The sequence below is a fragment of the Taurulus bubalis genome (assembly GCF_910589615.1).
Source record: "Taurulus bubalis genome assembly, chromosome: 3".
NCBI lineage: Eukaryota > Metazoa > Chordata > Actinopteri > Perciformes > Cottidae > Taurulus > Taurulus bubalis.
The window spans coordinates 24,568,471-24,586,292 of NC_136591.1; the positions used below are offsets into that span (position 1 = coordinate 24,568,471).

General features: G+C 40.7%; 1 protein-coding gene across 2 annotated transcripts; it reads left to right on the top strand.

Annotated features, from left to right (window-relative positions):
* The first annotated feature begins 4,032 nt into the window (after nt 1–4,032).
* Nucleotides 4,033–9,946, top strand: tdh (L-threonine dehydrogenase). 2 transcript variants are annotated; one of them, XM_079214873.1, is made up of 9 exons: nt 4,033–4,132; nt 5,655–5,849; nt 6,209–6,251; nt 6,393–6,463; nt 7,230–7,379; nt 7,468–7,640; nt 7,844–7,934; nt 8,230–8,499; nt 8,913–9,946. In XM_079214873.1, the coding sequence occupies exons 2-9, from the start codon at nt 5,663–5,665 to the stop codon at nt 9,050–9,052; spliced, it is 1,125 nt and encodes a 374-aa protein (XP_079070999.1). In that variant the 5' UTR covers nt 4,033–4,132; nt 5,655–5,662; the 3' UTR covers nt 9,053–9,946. The 2 variants fall into 2 exon arrangements, with proteins under 2 accessions (XP_079070999.1, XP_079071000.1); XM_079214874.1 differs by lacking the exon at nt 4,033–4,132 and adding an exon at nt 4,947–4,959.
* Nucleotides 9,947–17,822: the final 7,876 nt, after the last annotated feature.

Sequence of the window (17,822 nt, forward strand, 5' to 3'; positions counted from 1 at the left end):
CCCAGATTAGCTTCAAAATCAATCACTCGATTCAATTAATTTTCCATTCCTCCAGTTATCTTTCACACAGTTCATATGACTGAATGGGCTTCAAGAGTGCCTTGATTCATAAAAACTAAAACAAATTTGACATTTCAAAAACCATTTAAAAATGTTTAAATCGTCAGATTAAATGATAATGAATATAATTGTTAATTGCTTCCTTCCTGTGTGTGAAGAAAAAAAAACTTCACAGCAGCCTCATCAAACTCCCACGTCTCACACTCGCTGACACACACGTCTGAACATTCAGTGACTGAGTCCATTTCCTCTAAATGTGTTTTAATAGAGCCCTCCCGTATTTTTGGGCATGGATCGTGTTCAGGAGGGAATGTACTACAGAGTTCCGGTTTTCACCAAAACATCCTGCTGAATGTATATGCCACTGAAGCGCTGCAGAGTAACTATGGCAACATATAAAATGATATAAGGCAGCATGTGACTTTGCTGCACCGTGAGATGATATAATAAGCGTGGGCGTGGTCATCACCTGTGCTGTACAATGAAAGCGGAGGCTTTTTTAATAGGGACCTGAACTAAATATCTTGTATGTTTATCTGATCATTACTTGACATTCTAACTGGAGGTACTCCACACACAACCTTATACATCTTAGCTTACCTGGTTGTTATTTAAGAGTGTGATTCAGAAAAAAAGAGGGTCTTGATCCCACAGTAACATTGGCCATGTTGGTCATATGATTGGTGACACAGAGGCTTGCTTATGAAGTGAAAACATTATATGTATGTGAGATATTGCTTTAAAGACCAATTTATATTTTGGTAATTAAAATCATACGATAATTATTAAACGAAATGCATATCTGCTGTTTTCTAGTTTAAGATCCAAAACTGATGCACTTTGTGTGAAAGGCATTATACAATATCTGGAGGATATGCTGAGAATTCTTGTAGCATACTTTTTGTGGTTCCCAGCTGTCACCATATTAGACAATATGACGTAACATTAAATGTTAAAACATGCCAATACATCGACAAACATAAACTCAAGCTATTAGACTACACATGACACAAACTATTTGATGTGATTATTTTCACCATACTGTAGTCCGTGACCAGGAAAGTCTCATTAATACACTGTTGTTTCCTCCAAACCCACTCATTAGAGAAGCAGGTAAACCTGAAAAGTGACATTAAAACTCATCTTTCAATGGCTGTCCCCGGGCGAAGGTAGTTTTCTTCGCATAATACTATTGAGAAAGCGAAATGCTGCACTTTAAAATACAAAATGGCAGTTTGGGGGTTAAATTAAATCCACAGTGGTCCTCCATGGCCAGCTTTGTTTGTTTTGCCAGTAAGAATTAGCATTTTTTTGACTTGTGTCCATGTCATCTCGATACATTTAATCTGAAGGATTTGATAAACACTATGCTGAACTGATTCCAGCCACTACATTAAAATGCTTTACAAAAGGGAAAGTTGTTTATAGCTGCACTATATGCATGTTTTCCTTTTGCCAAAAGAAAAAGACACTGTACCTACCGTTGTTTTGTGTGTGTGCATGAATGGAATAATGCATTATATCGAGATAATGGTTTGATTTACAATTGTGCAAATTTCCTATGCTTAATGTTATCCCTTAAAATGATGTTGCTTTGTCAAAGTCAACAACTTTATGGTGTTTGTGCAATGCCTTACTGCAAGATCATAATTCAAAATGTACTTTTATCTACTTTTATCACTGTTTCTGTAAAATTATATTGTTGTTGAAAAGAGTAAATGTTTTGTTTTTTAAGTTTCAAGCCATTAAAAAGTATAGCACAAATGAAGTTTGAATTTGTAATTATTTAATGTTTTTTTTTTTAATGATTTTAGTAATAAACAGTTTAATTTGTTTCAGTCACCATATTTGCTACTCTTAGCGACACATTTTGTCGTCCCAGCATGCAGCTGTTCTTATGAAACAGCAAACAGTCCAAGTGAACACAGTAGAGCGTTTAGCAGCTGATAAGTCAGATATGCTGAAACATTCATCATAACAACTTGATAAGGTGATAATATGTCAATGTTGTTCATCTGCACCCAAGTCGCCAATTCCAAGTATTCCTGCAATACACACACACACACACACACACACACACACACACACACACACACACACACACACACACACACACACACACACTAGTATGTTGAGTATAATTTGAAAGAGACAAAACACACTTCTTAAAAAAAAGATTAATTTTATTTATTTATTTTCTTCAAATTGTCTACAGATATTGCAATAACATACATAATTCCTGCTTTCTAAAGCATTAGCATTGATTTTTTTATTGATTTTTCAAAACAACAAACACTATATCAGGTTTACATATATAATGTCTGTAATGACATGTAATGTCTCACTTCATTGCCGGGGCCCTGGTCACGTCAGCCACGGCTCGGTGATGAAGGAGCATATTTCCACTGTAATGGCAGGTGACTCACAACAAAAAAACAGCATGCCAGACAGCTCCCTAAATATGTTGCTAACACTGTGACGCAATGGTCATCTGATGCTAACATTGTGACGAAATTGTCATCTGATGAGGTGACGGGGAATAAATAGCCAGGGGTCAGGTGCTTTACGTAGGCATCCGATGGCAGCCGGTGTTTACTGTGCAGCCACCGATTCTCTTGGGTCAGTCACAACTCTGAACTCATGGCTGAACGCCTTGATAGCCTCTAATGGAGGACTGTGTGAACCTTAAAGGTCAAGTGGAAATAGTGTTTTTGTCTTTGCTGCCCAGATGTTTCACCGTTACATCAAAAATAAAACCTGTCATCTTACAGTCTCTCAAGTATCAATGTCCTCTCATTTTTCATGGGAATGCAGAGTGGAGAACTTAATGTCATCATATGTCTGTGATCTTTGTTTTGTTTTTCAGCAAAAGTATGTCAGTTTACAGATTAAATTGTTTTCCTCGAGGTGATGACGGGCGCAGGGGTGTGCACCCTTCCACCACTCACAAGCCAGCACAGATCGTAAACCCGCCCATTGCTCGTCAACCCCCGTTAGCCCGGCCTCCTCTATCTACTGCAAACAACCCTCAAAGTCAAACGGGCTGTGTGCACACGTCACACTCTTGCCTTGATAAACATGAATGGACTTAGTTTCATTCAAATCAAGGAGGCACCCTCTTTATGCTGCGAGGTTATAAGCAGCCACAATGATTTGGTGTGCTTTTACAAACAATTTAGTTTGCTCATCATGTGTAGTCCAGTATACGTTTAAATTACTCATTGACTTTTATTTCAGTATTTGTATAGACACGTGAAATCATTCTTGTTTTTCTGACACTCAGTGGTGAAAGTACTCATTCTGCAGTGAAGAAATTCCATTTCATGTTTTGGATTAATTTTACTGCTGCATTAATGTGTATGTTGCATTAACTGCTGTAGTTGTTTAAGGTTGTGCTAACTGTAACTCCTGTATATACCTTCGGGTAGTGTAATCCACAGCAATGCATCATATTCTATCACAAAATTCATCCTGATGTGAATATTTGCTGGGTTTCTTATAGCCTCCTATTTAAAGCTGTCACACTAACACACACGGTTTTGTCCATTAGTTGATTGAATCCTCAGATCTGTTCCTTTATAGTGGTACACAAGCACCACTATACAATTAGTGTTTACCAGAGATATGCTCAAACATTTTGTGGGAATAATCACTGAGTATGACAAAAGAAAAAAAGACTTATTGACTAAATAATCACTAATTATCCCCCAGTAGCCCATCAATCACATGTCTCTAAATAAATCAGGGTCTTGGAGACGAGGCCTAAAACACGGAGCCCATGCAGGGAGCTGGCAGCAGGCCGCGGCCGTAGGAAGCAGCGAGGAGCCGGGTGTCGCTGCTTCGTGGGCGTGGTCTGGTGAGGGAGGACCGCACCTCCGACAATCCACCAATCAGAGAGAAAGCCGGCTTCTCCTGAAAGCAGATGGCCGCTGATATATAGCTCGATGGCAAAGCTGATGCAACACCGTCCGGAGATAACACGAGCATCATCTCGCGAGTGGCTCAAAGCAGGACGCTGCATCTCTTATTCTCCACGCACGAGTTTTCTGTTTCTAGTCCTGAAGATTAACCGGTGAGTAAACGGCTCCAGTTACGTTTCCTTTATTAGTCCGCTTAGAGACTTCAATGTCTCTTAAATAATCTTAACCTGATGTATTAATATATAAAATAATATATTTAATGTGTCCATACCGTGGTGCTTTTATTAAAATGCCCCCCCCCCCCCTATATTAGTCGACTTCTGACGTATTGTGCTCATGCTGTGTGCCAGGAGGCTCCACGCCGGCGCGCTGGCCGCGTTTCATCTGTTGACGGCTGACTGAGTCTCTCATATCCCCATTTTAAAGATACTTTGTCTCAAACAGTGGTGGAAGTCCCCCATTAAAAAAAAAAAATGCGTCACGTAGACGTGGGCTGCTCATCGCCTCACGTAGTCGACGTGGTAAAGGAGACCAGCAACCCTCTGTTAAGGAACTATAAGAGACGGCCCGCACCTCGTGCCAGAGGAGATCAGCTCGAGACCCCTTTTACACAACGCACCTAACACCTTGTTGGCACAACAGTGGATTGCATATGCTTTATTTTGCGCAAAAATAGTCAGAAACATTACATTCTGCTGTTGATGCCTAATTTATGATATCCCTTACTTTAAGAAGAATAGTGTACATATTGCATAATGCAATTTTACCGGAAATGAGGATTATTCTATAAGGGGTCCTTCACAAAAGTTCCCTCAAATCGTTCCCAAAATCCTAGGCGACCTGTTCTTGGCACTGTTTTCCTTCGCTGCTGTCCGCCCTCTCTCCATGATTGGCTCTCGTTGAAGGCAAGGCCGTATAAATACGCTTAAGTTCTACTCTTCCTTCCTTTTTTTTGTTGGGAAAGCTCGCGGCTCTCTCGGTAAGTCCACTTTTTTGAAATGATGTGTTGTGCAAAAGTCGAGGCAAACCCATAAAGAAAGGGTGCGTTATTTTTGTTTGTTATATAAACTGTCTGCGCCGTTAAGTTCTTTAAATGATGGAAGGATACACTTTAGAAAGCTGCTTTCAATGTGCTGACTCAGTTTTCCATCGGGTGTGACTCTAAAAAGTTAAATGCATGATTATATATTTATTTTTAGAGTAATGTCCCATACAGGAACACAGTGTGCGCTCTCGATTAACACGTTTGGTGTTGCTATGCGCTCGAGTGCTCCGCTGCGCGTCTTTGGGAACAGCCTGTCATTTGCATTTAACTGAAGCCTACGTGTCCTCCCTGCTGGCACTTTTTTTTTTTTTTTTCTTGCCGTATGTACATTTGATAGAAAGTTGTCCTTCAGTCCTCTCTGTCTGTCTCTCTGCGCCTGAGGTCTGGAGAGGAGCCCAAATCTCTTCAAACAGAACGTCATGCCTTGGTCAAAAAAAGCAGGCCACCAGATGGTGGCAGTCAAACATATTACAAAATGTGGCTTCAATTGATTTTGTGGGGGAGAATTTTCCTGACTCCATAGATTTTCACACATACCTGTGAAATTTAACATATGTGAACTGTTTTTTTGTGTGAACTCTTTTTTTTTTTTTTTTTCTTTCTTTCTTTTTTTTTCTTCCCCACTGCAGGTACCAACATGCCTGTCATCAGAACCCTCAGCAAGGTGGCCAAGCAGGCCCTGCTCAGCACCCAGGGGTGCGGCTGTCAGCTACTATCAGTGGCTGTCCGGAACATCAGCTTCTCCCCTCGGCAGGTGACATCTGATGCCAGCTTCCACTCCGTGTCCTTCTCAGAAACGGACCACCCCAAGGTGCTCATTACAGGTACGCATCTGTATTTTTTGGGGTGTTTTATAACACCTGTTAAACATCGTAGAGCACAGTCCTTTTTATACAAAAGGTCCAGTTATATATTTTTTCACACATGAAAGTTAAGATAAAGATACTTCTGCCCTGCAGAGATTCAACACCATCAGGATTTGTTTTACAAGTTTGGAAATGAAGGTTAAAAACAAAGAGTAGGCGTCTGGTCCTCTGACCTGTTTTCTTCTTCGTATGGCCCACTCTCCTTCTTAGTTAGTTCAGTCTCCATGGAGACCGGCACTGGTGATTATTAGCTGCTGGTGATTTGTGCAGTGTGATGACACTTGGTGTTTCTCTCTCTCTCTCTCTATCTATTGCAGGTGGCCTGGGACAGCTCGGGGTGGGGCTTGCCAAATTATTGAGGTAAGATTTCTAATTGGGTTGTTTGGCAAACATCACACATCATTTGCTGGCAAATGGCCAAAGGCCAATTAGATTACATCAATGTGAGAACCATTTCTGATTTATTTTCAAGTTGTATAACAATGACTTCCTGCTTCACAGAAAGAGGTTTGGTAAGAACAACGTCATTCTGTCCGACATCAGAAAACCTCCAAGCAGCGTTTTCCACAGCGGTGAGTCGACTCGTAAACTGGACTGTATTAGAATCTGTCGTTTAAAATAATCAGATTCAGTAACATTTTGCTTTCAAGACCAGATGGCAGGAGGGTGTGTCAGATTACATTACAGCCATTCAAGTGCATTCAGCCCGAGAACATAAACATTGAATTATATTTCTTTGGTGTCTAGAAAATCTTTCATCACATCAACATGCACAAAGTTGCGATCCTCTGGGGACTGTAGCCACGACTAATTCCACAACCCTTTAAACATTCAAGCATTTGGAAATGAAGGTTGTTAATGAATTACGAATGTGTCATCGCTTTATTGCCAAATAACAGTGTTGGCAAACAAAGCATGTCTAGTTCTTATTGATTTTCTTTCGTTCATGCGTAATATGAAGTCACATGTTCTGTCATGTCGATAAATTCCCCAAAATCAATATGTGACGCATGGTGACTTTGTCCTGCTAATATCCAGTATTGAGCTGTCCAAAGACGTAATGAATGTTACGGCTTCTAGCTGTGAACCAAATTGAACTGGGATGTATGTAACAGGAAATAAATATTCGTTAACACCTTCAGAGCTGGGCTATTGTTTGAGAAGTGTTTCCAAGAAAGGGAATGGACAGATAAGCAATCTATTACAAGCTGGCACTGGCCCTGAAACACAAGCGGCACATATTGACTTCTGCTTAACAAGAACACAATCGTTTCTACATAAATACTAAGCATTAAACCGCTGATTTATAAATTCTTCAATCACCTTTATCACCGCCAGGCCCTTTCATATACTCCGACATTTTGGACTACAAGAACCTGCGGGAAATTGTGGTGAACAACCGCATCACTTGGCTGGTTCACTACAGCGCCCTCCTCAGTGCTGTGGGAGAGGCCAACGTTGCCCTGGCGCGCTCTGTAAACATCACCGGTAAGCACTTTGGTCACAATAATTAAGAGGTAAAAGCCCTCACACGTCGGTGATGTCCTGATGGGATGGTTCTCCGTGTGTTCCTCAGGCCTTCACAACATCTTGGACATTGCGGCGGAGCACGGCCTGCGTCTGTTCGTCCCCAGCACCATCGGGGCTTTTGGCCCCACTTCTCCCCGCAACCCTACACCAGATCTCTGTGTGCAGAGACCGCGCACCATCTACGGTGTCTCCAAAGTCCACGCTGAGCTGATGGGAGAGGTCAGATCTCAGATTTCTTTCTTTTCCTTTTTGTCGTTCCAAAACATGACAAGCCCTACACTCCTCTGAATATACTGGTGTTATTGTTCTCTCCCCATTGTTTAATTGTTACATTTAATGTAGCATGCCGGTATCTGATGTGAGAACCCATTTAATATTTTCAATTATTTATCAATAATGGATTCCTCTCTTTTCTTCGGCAGTACTACCACCACCGCTACGGCCTGGACTTCCGCTGTCTCCGTTACCCAGGAATCATCTCTGCTGACTCCATGCCAGGCGGCGGCACAACAGGTGAGAGCGATGCAGTTGAGATAAGGTTTCAATGTTAGTCTATTCCTGTGCTGTACCGCTCCTGTCATGTCACAAGTTTGTTATGCAACTGACTTATTCCAGAGAGTTGTTGAAGCTTGTTTATTTAGGACAGCAGATTTCTCGTCACATTTTTACTTGACGGTAAAGCTACCACACCCTTTCACACCTAAACTCAGTTTTGATAAGCATCGTTATCGATTTCTGACTAAGCTTTTTTCCTTTTTACGCTATAGTTCAGCAGAATTTTAATAGGTTTGTTTCTCTCTCTGACCAGACTACGCTGTCCAGATTTTCCATGATGCCATAAAGAGTAGCAAGTTCGAGTGCAACCTGAGACCCAACACGCGGCTGCCCATGATGTACATTGACGACTGCTTGCGCGCCACGCTGGAGGTAATGGAGGCGCCAGTTGACACGCTGGGCATGAGGACCTACAACATCAACGCCATGAGCTTCAGCCCCGAGGAACTGGCCCAGGAGCTCCAGAAGCAGATGCCCGAGCTGGAGGTCACGTATGACGTTGACCATGTACGGCAGGCCATCGGTAAGTCTCATGATGTTGCATGCTGACCAATGTGGCCACTAGTACCAGATGCAAGACTACCGGTATTGCACATTGTTTACCTTTTAGCTTTTTAAGATTCTCAACTGACTTGAAATGTAGAGTACGAAGTAAAAAAACTGATAGTTACACAGCCGTTTCTATTTAAAGTAAGCTACCATTAGCCACCTTAAACTACCGGTCCCACCAGACCAAGTAAGGCTGTAGCAGCCAAACCTCTGAGTGCATTAAGCTGAGCTCCGATGCATTTTTATTTCTGCTGAATTCTTCTCCACAGGAAGATTGTGTTTCTTGTTTCAAAAGTGGAATAATCTGGCTTCACAATGAAGAGGCTGACGTTAATCAGAAACTGATGCAGACTGTAAATCAAAGCGTTCTCATCTGTTTCTTTACAGCTGACAGTTGGCCAATGAACTTCGACGATTCCAATGCACGAAAAGACTGGGGCTGGAAGCACGACTACGACCTGCCAGAGCTCGTCCAGACGATGCTTAACTTCTTCGATGCAGAGTCCCGCATGGCTGGTGCTAACTGAGGGCTCACAACATCTTGAGTATTCTTTGTACATAATGTAAAGACTCGACAAAGAGAGTAGAGAAACTTTACCTGTACATAGTCGTTCTCTCGCGTCTCTCTGTGAAATCAGAAGGGCTCTGCATGCCTGGCACAAGGCTACCGACAATCCTCCCCGCTCCTCTCTAGCTACTCCCGCTGTGCTCTATTTTTTTTCTATTTTTTTTTTTCTATTTTTTTTTCTGCTTGGAGATCTGTGGTGAAGAGCAGTGTGTCAGTGGAAGATTGCCATCAGGGACAACCTCGTGGCCTGTGGAAACTTGTTTGGATTGTTTCAAAAGACTTTTTAACAAGATCGTTGCATTGTGTATTTGTTAACCTTTCCATCAATTTTATATTTTATTTTTTGCAAATCGATCAGGGTGTAGTTTTCCTGCTAAATTTCAAAGTGTGGTCAAAATCCAGATGTTCTGGGGCTAAAGTTGTGTTCTTTGATGCTCTTTAGACAGATTCATACCTTAAAGTAAATTTGTACAATCACCTGCGGGGGTCAATTTCTGATAAAGTGCATCTGTGTTTCGAGCAGTGCGAAGCGAAAATTTTAAGAATTGTTATTTTTATTCCATGTGTGATTATTTATTCTGTCTATTGGTGTTAAATGTGTGGGAGCTCCATAGAGTGAAAGCCTTTCCTAACACTGTTTCCAAGTATTCCTGTCAACTTAAGTTTGTGGTTTTTCATCAACTTTGTCGGATTATCTTGCGACAAAAGAAAAATGTGACTGTCTGCCACATTTGGTGGTTTCTGTATTTCAACAATTTGTTTTGAGAAATGCTGTAATTGATTTTCATGTGAAATCTGTCTGTTCTTTCAATTTCACAACACGCTTTGACAATAAAACCTTTTTTCCACACTCCTCGACCTGTATCTGTCATTTGTCACTCCTTCACAACAAATTCATCAAGACTGTCTCACATAAATGTACCACAGGCAGTGCTGCCTCAGTTCCAGCTCTCTGGGTGGTGGCTCACATACCGCGGAAATCATTTGAGTACAAAATGTTCTCAGAAAATGCTTCACTCCTGAGGAAACCGATCTGTCTGTCTCTTTACTATTTGAGTTTCAGATGTGTTCAATTTGAACGTGATGTATTTCCTTTAGTTTTAAAGCATACAGATGCCAAGTTCTACTGGTATTTGGTTGTTATGCAAGCTGCGGCGCATGAAATGGTTATGACTTTCAGCACTACTTACATTGGAGCATGAATTGAGTGATCTTGTTGGGCATTATGTAGAGTAAAGCTTTATATGCAGGACATCTCAACAAAATCACTGTTTTTAGATTGACCTCACATTCAACCTTTATTGAACTATTGACTATTAGAACAGTCAGCAAAAAAAAAAAATCTTTTTATTCAGACAAGACTGGTTTAAACCTGCTTTGTCTGATTGCATAAATGAGAAAATATGCAGGAAGATGTTTCAGTGCATGGTGTAAAGGTTTGAGCTTTTTGGCAGCCCAACCTATAATTATAACCTAGAAATAACTTTCCGCGAGTCAACATTTAAAGTGGTTCAAAGCATCGTACGACTTGAAGAGGAATCCAAGACGTGCATACGTGGAAATTTGAGAAAACACACCCAGCTGTCAAACAGTTTTACACCAACCAAACTGAAGCGCGTACTAATTATTAGATGCCTGGTGTAGAGTCTGGAAGAACTTAGTCAAACAACTTCTCTCGTTCTCGGAATTTTAAATTTAAAATATTCTCAACTTTTAAGTGCAAGGCGCGGAGTCACACAGCTCATCAATGTCCCCCGGTCGCGCACGCTGCCCCGCTCCACAGGCGCGCCGGGCAAAACAGCCCGGTTTTTGCCAAGGCGTTTTTGAAGCGGCTGCACTTTTAAAAGTGACGTCTGGTGTGATCGGCCCCTTACTCATCTTTCTACAAAACGGTGCAGCTGTAAATGTACCAGTGGTGGGCCGTCAGGGCCAGCTAAGCCTTCTCTGCTGGCCTAAACAGAATCACAAAGTTATAGCTATTTTATGTTTTTTTTATTCTTCTTCCTATTAGCTTATTTTCACAGCGCCTGTCTTCCTCTGTTGCTCTGCTTCCAGCCTGCAGCGCTGCTCCTAGTGCAGTTTTTTTTATAGGAGAGCTTTTATCCAATCAGATTTCACCTATGTTTCTATGGAAGAAGAGCGGCCAGAGGCCTTCTAGCTGGCCTTTGCAGATTAAAGTACATGGGGACGTTCTCGTGATTGTCATAGACTTCAACCAATCAGATCTTTAGTTTGACATGCTGGGCGTATTCTTTAACGTGCCATAGCCTGCGAGGTGGCCTGGAAGTACGTCAGCATTAACATACGCTGTGATTGGTCAGTGGGCCAGCGTGACTTTTGTCAACAGAAAGTGACCTAGCTGCTAAGAACTCAGTAGGAGTAAGAAGAGTTCAGGCTGAAACATAAGAGAAGTTATGATTTTTTTTGTTTTTTGCTTGGTGTAATTTTTTAACACTCAATAGCTGAAGGAGGAGGAGAAACGGACTTGGCGGCGGATTTGCTGACAACGCCTTTCTCGCGGAAGGTTACGGGCATGTTTGGCGGTGACGATCCTCACTGGCGTCTATGGCCATGGAGAAGGACCTGTTACTAGAACTGATGCGCACCGGTAAACTTCACAACCGCGTCATTGAACTGTTTGTTAACAAAGAGAGGCGGATGGACTTTGTCTTTAAATGAACAGTATGTGGAGACTGAACTGTTTTTTGTGTTTTTACATCTACAGTAGCGTTGTGTTAATGTGTCAATGGTGTTATTTTTATTATAAAGTTAATGTCATTCCTTCTGATCGTGGCTCGTGCTCTTGAGTGTGTTTTAGTGCCCCAGTTGTATTAGATTGTTTTGTCATGACCAGTAAAAGCATAATAACGCATACGTAATGACAATATTTCTCTATGTTTAAATCATTGGTGAAGGTTTTTGGACGATAAACCCTATTTTAAGGTCTTTCTACAATAAACTAGAAACATAAAGACCCAAAGTCAGCCCACTGTTTACCTACCTGTGCTCTCCTCTGCAGATTCCATCGCAGTTGAGTAATATTTTTAGTAATGTCAATGTTGCAAATAATTGTGACTGTGGCTTAATGGTTACAATGCCTGTCTTACAATCAGAGGATCAGTGGTTCCAGTCCCAACTCAGGCAGTTTCTTTTTCCTGCAGTTTTAATAATTATCCCGGGGGCCGGACTGGACCCCCTGGCGGGCCGGATCCGGCCCGCGGGCCATATGTTTGACACCCCTGATGTACAGTGTACATTCAGGGGTAATTCAATTTTACCCTATACTGCCTTCATATGTATTGCAAAGTGAGTCACACAGAAATGATCTGTTCATCGAACTGTCTGTTTTTGTTCCTTTGTTCATATTTTCTCTAGTGTGTGTTTAACTGATACAAATATCCAATTTATTGATTTCCCCGAAATTCTTTAGGAAGGACAGAAGTTAATATTGCAAGAATATACTGATATTCAAACCATAAAATAATCAGAAGGCACAAAAAACTAATCCAGATGAGAAAGGTGTCTTCCTCAGCACATCAATAAATGCAATAAACTGCAGCTGTATTTTCTTCACGGGGCCATGAACTGTAACCCTGAAGACAACCAAGGCCCTCATTATACGCTTGATAGCCTTTCTTCAATTTCTCTGTGTCAGTAATTGGAGCTGTTCCGGGTGACCTTGTTAGTTTTGCGCTTGTGCTGCAGAGAGAAAAGAGCACAGAGGGAGACAAGCTGCTGAGTGCAATGAGGGATTTAATATTTTTAACTGAATTAAATGTTAAGGTGGGGTGCGTTCTCCATTTGGTCTTAATCACAAACCACTCAGACTGAAGAGCTCGCAGGCGTTCAACTCAACCAAACGCCAAACAAGCTCTCTCAATAATCAGCACCTCTCCTCTGTGGATGCGTGTCAATGAAGCTGCAGGTGCGCTCTCTGGTTTGGATTGAAACATTATAATTTACTCATCACAAATCTCAACAAACCTATGCATGCTTTATCGCACATCCTTGTAACTAGAAATGATTTTACACTGTTCTCAGAAGGAACAGAGTATCTTTAGCCTGACAATTAGCTCTGAGTTTGAGAAGCTCTGCAAGAATTATGGGTTGCCTAAAGTGGATGATTCAGGACTGTAAAATCAACATGCAGTTTACAGAATTTTGCAAGCAAATGTATAGTACGGCAGGGCTCTCAAGTTTTTAAGACAGGTAAGAGTGACATATCCTCCTGGCCGCGCCCCCGCCTCGCCCCTGCTGTATGCCCACAGACCAGCCCCCATCGCCCCATATTATTATGAGCTTTATTTTCATTGGTTGCTGGATTACATTTTACCCAGATACAACAGATACGTTTTTCTGATTGGCTATTCGTGTAGCCCATTTATTTTTTTTGATTGGCTGACGAGTGGCACCTCAAGGCAGAACTCCAGGGGATTCGGGGGAGACGTGCTTGATTCCTCCATGGTGAGGGCAGCGCGACCAGGTCATGTTTGCGCGCTGCGGCACATTAAATAGCCTAGAGTTTTTTTTCAGCGCGAGAAATACGATCTGTGGCGGGAGGGCGTGACTTAAGACCGAAATGAGTGACAGTCACGCTCAATGCGTGACACTTTAGAGCCCTGAGTACGGGCATGTACACATTCCTGCATACAAATTATGTTTTGCATGCCTGTGAATGTGACTGAACATGTGTTTGTGTGTTCTTCACAGATGAAGCATTCAATTGGAGGGTTGTGGAAGAAACAGAAACAAAGGGGCTTCACTCTCTACTTCTTGGCCTCTTTCTAGTAATGGAAACCTTGTCTCTTATGTAAGACAGTCTCCCTGGGTGTGCACACAAGCTTGCAGGCCCGCCTTGAACCGGCCAATCAGGAGGCTTTCTCGGTCTCCCGGGGCCCCCTGTGTTTTGTTCGTCATCGCGTAATACGATTCCGTTTGCATCAGCTTACGTTGGACCCGGGAAGAAAGTGAAGGACGAGACATAAAGAAGGCCGAGGGAGGGAGCTGCTGGGCAGTGGGCCAGAAACGCCATAACACTCTTTGCCACAGCTGTTATTCCACATGGAGACCTGTTGCCATGGTAATAGAGCCCAAGACCCCACCACAACCTTCCTCTCAACCCTCAAGCCTCAAGAGAAATGTAAAGACTGACTGTATGTCCCTCCCTTACAGTTACAGGCTGTTAGTCAGCTGAGTCGAAACAGTGCAGTCTTGTGCCTTCTATATTTCCTATTTGAGATATATTTCACTAACAAACAGAAATGACCACATCAAGAAACAACATTTGTTGCACTTTTATTGGTTTTGCAAACCATTTTAATGTCATTTTCTCTGCTATCCTGGAACAGGGCCAGAACGCCCATGTTGACTTTGAGATCATGGCCACATTCATGAGCTCTATGATATAATGATCCATGAGCTACACATTTTGAATGACATTTTTTGACCTGATCTGACCTAAACCTTACGAGGGCACTAGTAAAGCCTTTCTGAAATCATGTGAAAACAGGACATAATGGCCGTAACATACAGAGAACTCTTTCAAGGTTAGTTGAAAAACAAAGAAGAAAAAACCTGTGGGGAAAGAGCAGGTGCAGTGATACTGCACAGTATCATGATTCCTATTGTCAGCTTTTTTGTAGCAGACGCCTCTTTGTTGCTGTCACTGATCCCTTTTAGGCTTCTGACACAGTTACACAACCTAGGCTAAACCCTACGCTTGATGTGATAACTTTAACTGCAGATTTGGGGTCAGATGAGAGTTTCCCACGACTCGGCCTTAACCATTATAGTAATAAATTAAGGTCCGACTCTTTAACAGCAGATGTGATGATCTTGTTCATTTTATCAGGTAAAAATGGGCAATCAGGACAAGATGCTACGGCGTATATGATTGTCATTATCTGACCTTATTTTGTGGATGTTGTAACTTTATGTGAACCAAGGAGATTTATATATATATATATATATATATATATATATATATATATATATATATATATATATATATATATATATATATATATATATATATTTATATCCATGTTATATCCATGTTTGGAAACATTACAATTTAAAACTAACACTCCAAAGCAAAATAACTAGAATTAAGATCCAACATCTAGCAAATAAACTCAAGAAAATGGATTGAACATATTACATATATATTGTATTTATTGTTTTATTTTGAAATGTGTTGATAAGACTCAGATCTAGATTAAAGAAATGTAAAGTAAAAGTGTACATGTCCGGTGAACATGCTCATTTAATGTGGTGCAATGCAGTTTTTGCTGTTATACAATGCCGTGATAAAAATAATATCATCTCAAAATCTCTCATGCATCTCAGGACTCAGGACAGAGTTTCAGTTTCTAAGAATAAATGTGTCACTGAGAAACATTAATGTTTAGTTTTTGCAGTTGTCTTTCCCTGCAGATATCGCATATAACACTTTCTCACTCTTACTTTTTAACAGAAATACATTTTTCACCTCACATGGGGACTATAGAGAAAAAGAGTTCAACTTTTTGATAAACATTTGCTCCTTTCTCAGCCCCTGAACAACCCCTGAAGGTGAACCAAGTCGGCCTTTTAAAAAACAAACAACTTCTGGGGCTTATTGGCATGAATCAATATTACTGCCATGCCTTGTGTCCGTATAGGCACACAAGGCATGTCAAAACTGGCAACAGCATATCAAGACTAAAGTTGTTCCTTTCGATAGGGCTTATAAGGATCCCTAGAAAGCTTTTATAACTCATAAGTAGCTCAAGGACACTCACTTTTACAGTATTTCATTGTAATCCGTTAATAAACTGAAGCTGTAAGAACATCCGGCTCCATACTTTAACACCCTAATAGCAACTCTAAGGGACACAGACGTAACCACCATGTACCTTTCTAGAAACTACCACTGCTACTAATGTTACTGTTACTGTCCTCAGCTATAGCTTTCTCCAAGGTCTTGGTAATATGCTGTCGGAAATGTTGATGACAAGAGGACATAAGAGGATTTGAATATGCATGTCGAACCAGTTTGAAGTGCTAGCTCTTGTTCCAGAGTCTACGTGTTTTTGTTGGTAGCAAAAGAGATCTAAACAACACATATTTCAAATGAGTATGGAGTTGTGTTCAAAGAGGACAGAGTGTCTGCTTCTTTGTTCCCATAATTTAAAGCAGATTCTTCCATCTCTGCACTGTATTGAGATGTTCATTGCCGGTTTCCATGGATCGTGTTTATCTGGACCGTGGTTGTGCCTCCTGCCATGGCCCTGTTGACATCCACTGCTACTATTATTATTATTATTATTATTATTATTATTATTATTATTATTATTTTTAGTCACATTCATATTACTGTTACCATTAATGCTTTTGTTAACATCATTATTGTTATATCCACTGCTGCTGTTATTATAGTAATGTTTCATCATTATTTTGCTTATTACTTTCATTAATGTATAATATGTATTGACTGTTATAATTCCTTTTTGTTTACTTTTTTTTTTATTTGTCGAGTGTTCATGTATTAGGGTCCTGGGAAAGAGGATGCCGTATGTTGTACAATTTGTGATTGTTTACCATGGGGACTATAGGAGAAACAAGTTTCAACTTTTTAAACATTAGCTCTTTTCTAAGGCTCATAATTCCTGAAGGTGAACCAAGTCTGCTGTTATAAAAACAAACATTCCTGGGGCTTTTTAGCATACATAAACATTATTGTCACATGTTGTGTCCTTCGGCACACATACAAACTGGCAACACCATGTATAAGACTAAAGTTGTTCCTCTGTTGCTCTTCCGAAGGTTTTGTCCTTTTTTTCTATACCCGTTAAAGTTCCTGTTCCAATATGAGGGTCCTAGGACAGAAGATGTGATGAATTTGTGATTTAGGGCGATACAAAATAAATGTAATATAATTGAACTTCATTTGTTGTGATATTTCTGTCTTTTGGTATACGTGAAGCAGCTCTATGCCCAAAAACTTTTGAAAATGTGATCTTGTACAGCTGAAGTTTAGTGCATCACATGCATCAGTACAAACAGTATTACATGTCTCCAAGGGCACTTTAAGCCATGCTTGTTTGAGTTGGGCAAATCACAGTTTGTTTTGGCTGGAACTTGGGGACTAAATTATTAGGCTGATATCAGCTGATATTGGCTCATCACAAAATATGTTGGTACAGGCTTATCTTGCATACTGGAAGATATTAAGCCATTAAATATTTGTAATTTGCATCCAAATTTGATCCAAAGTGACTTATTCTCATACACCGTAGACACAGCAACGGGGAGCAAACAAGGATAATATATAATATAATATATGTTGTGGTAGGCCTATTTGTTATTTATACATACAAGTGTTACATTTCTGGTGAATACGAAAATTCAAATGTTTTGTATATGGTATACTGTATAATTATTGCGCTTATTTTGGTTCATTGAACCCGGGTGACCCAGTACACGTAGGATGTTTTTATGCTGTAGTTTTGTGGCTGTGGCGCTCTCTGTTGGCGAAGATAACCACTTGCAGTAATATTAATATATTATATTATTATTACATTGTTACAATAAACGACTGATTAAAATGCTTTCATCCGTATGGAATACGACTCACAATAAATATCTTATCGGGATATGTTTACGCAAACGACCAGTGTGCTATTCTCTTCAGGCATTTCCTGGGAACCCTACGCGGTTTACGTCAAGCTGTTTAAGGACCCCAAGAT

What these genes read in the sequence shown, in the direction of transcription:
- tdh (XM_079214873.1), top strand. Translation starts at nt 5,663, where the DNA reads ATGCCTGTCATCAGAACCCTCAGCAAGGTGGCCAAGCAGGCCCTGCTC. An exon ending in ACGCTGAGCTGATGGGAGAG is followed by an intron (nt 7,641 to 7,843) that starts GTCAGATCTCAG and finishes TTTCTTCGGCAG; the next exon opens with TACTACCACCACCGCTACGG. An exon ending in CCATGTACGGCAGGCCATCG is followed by an intron (nt 8,500 to 8,912) that starts GTAAGTCTCATG and finishes GTTTCTTTACAG; the next exon opens with CTGACAGTTGGCCAATGAAC.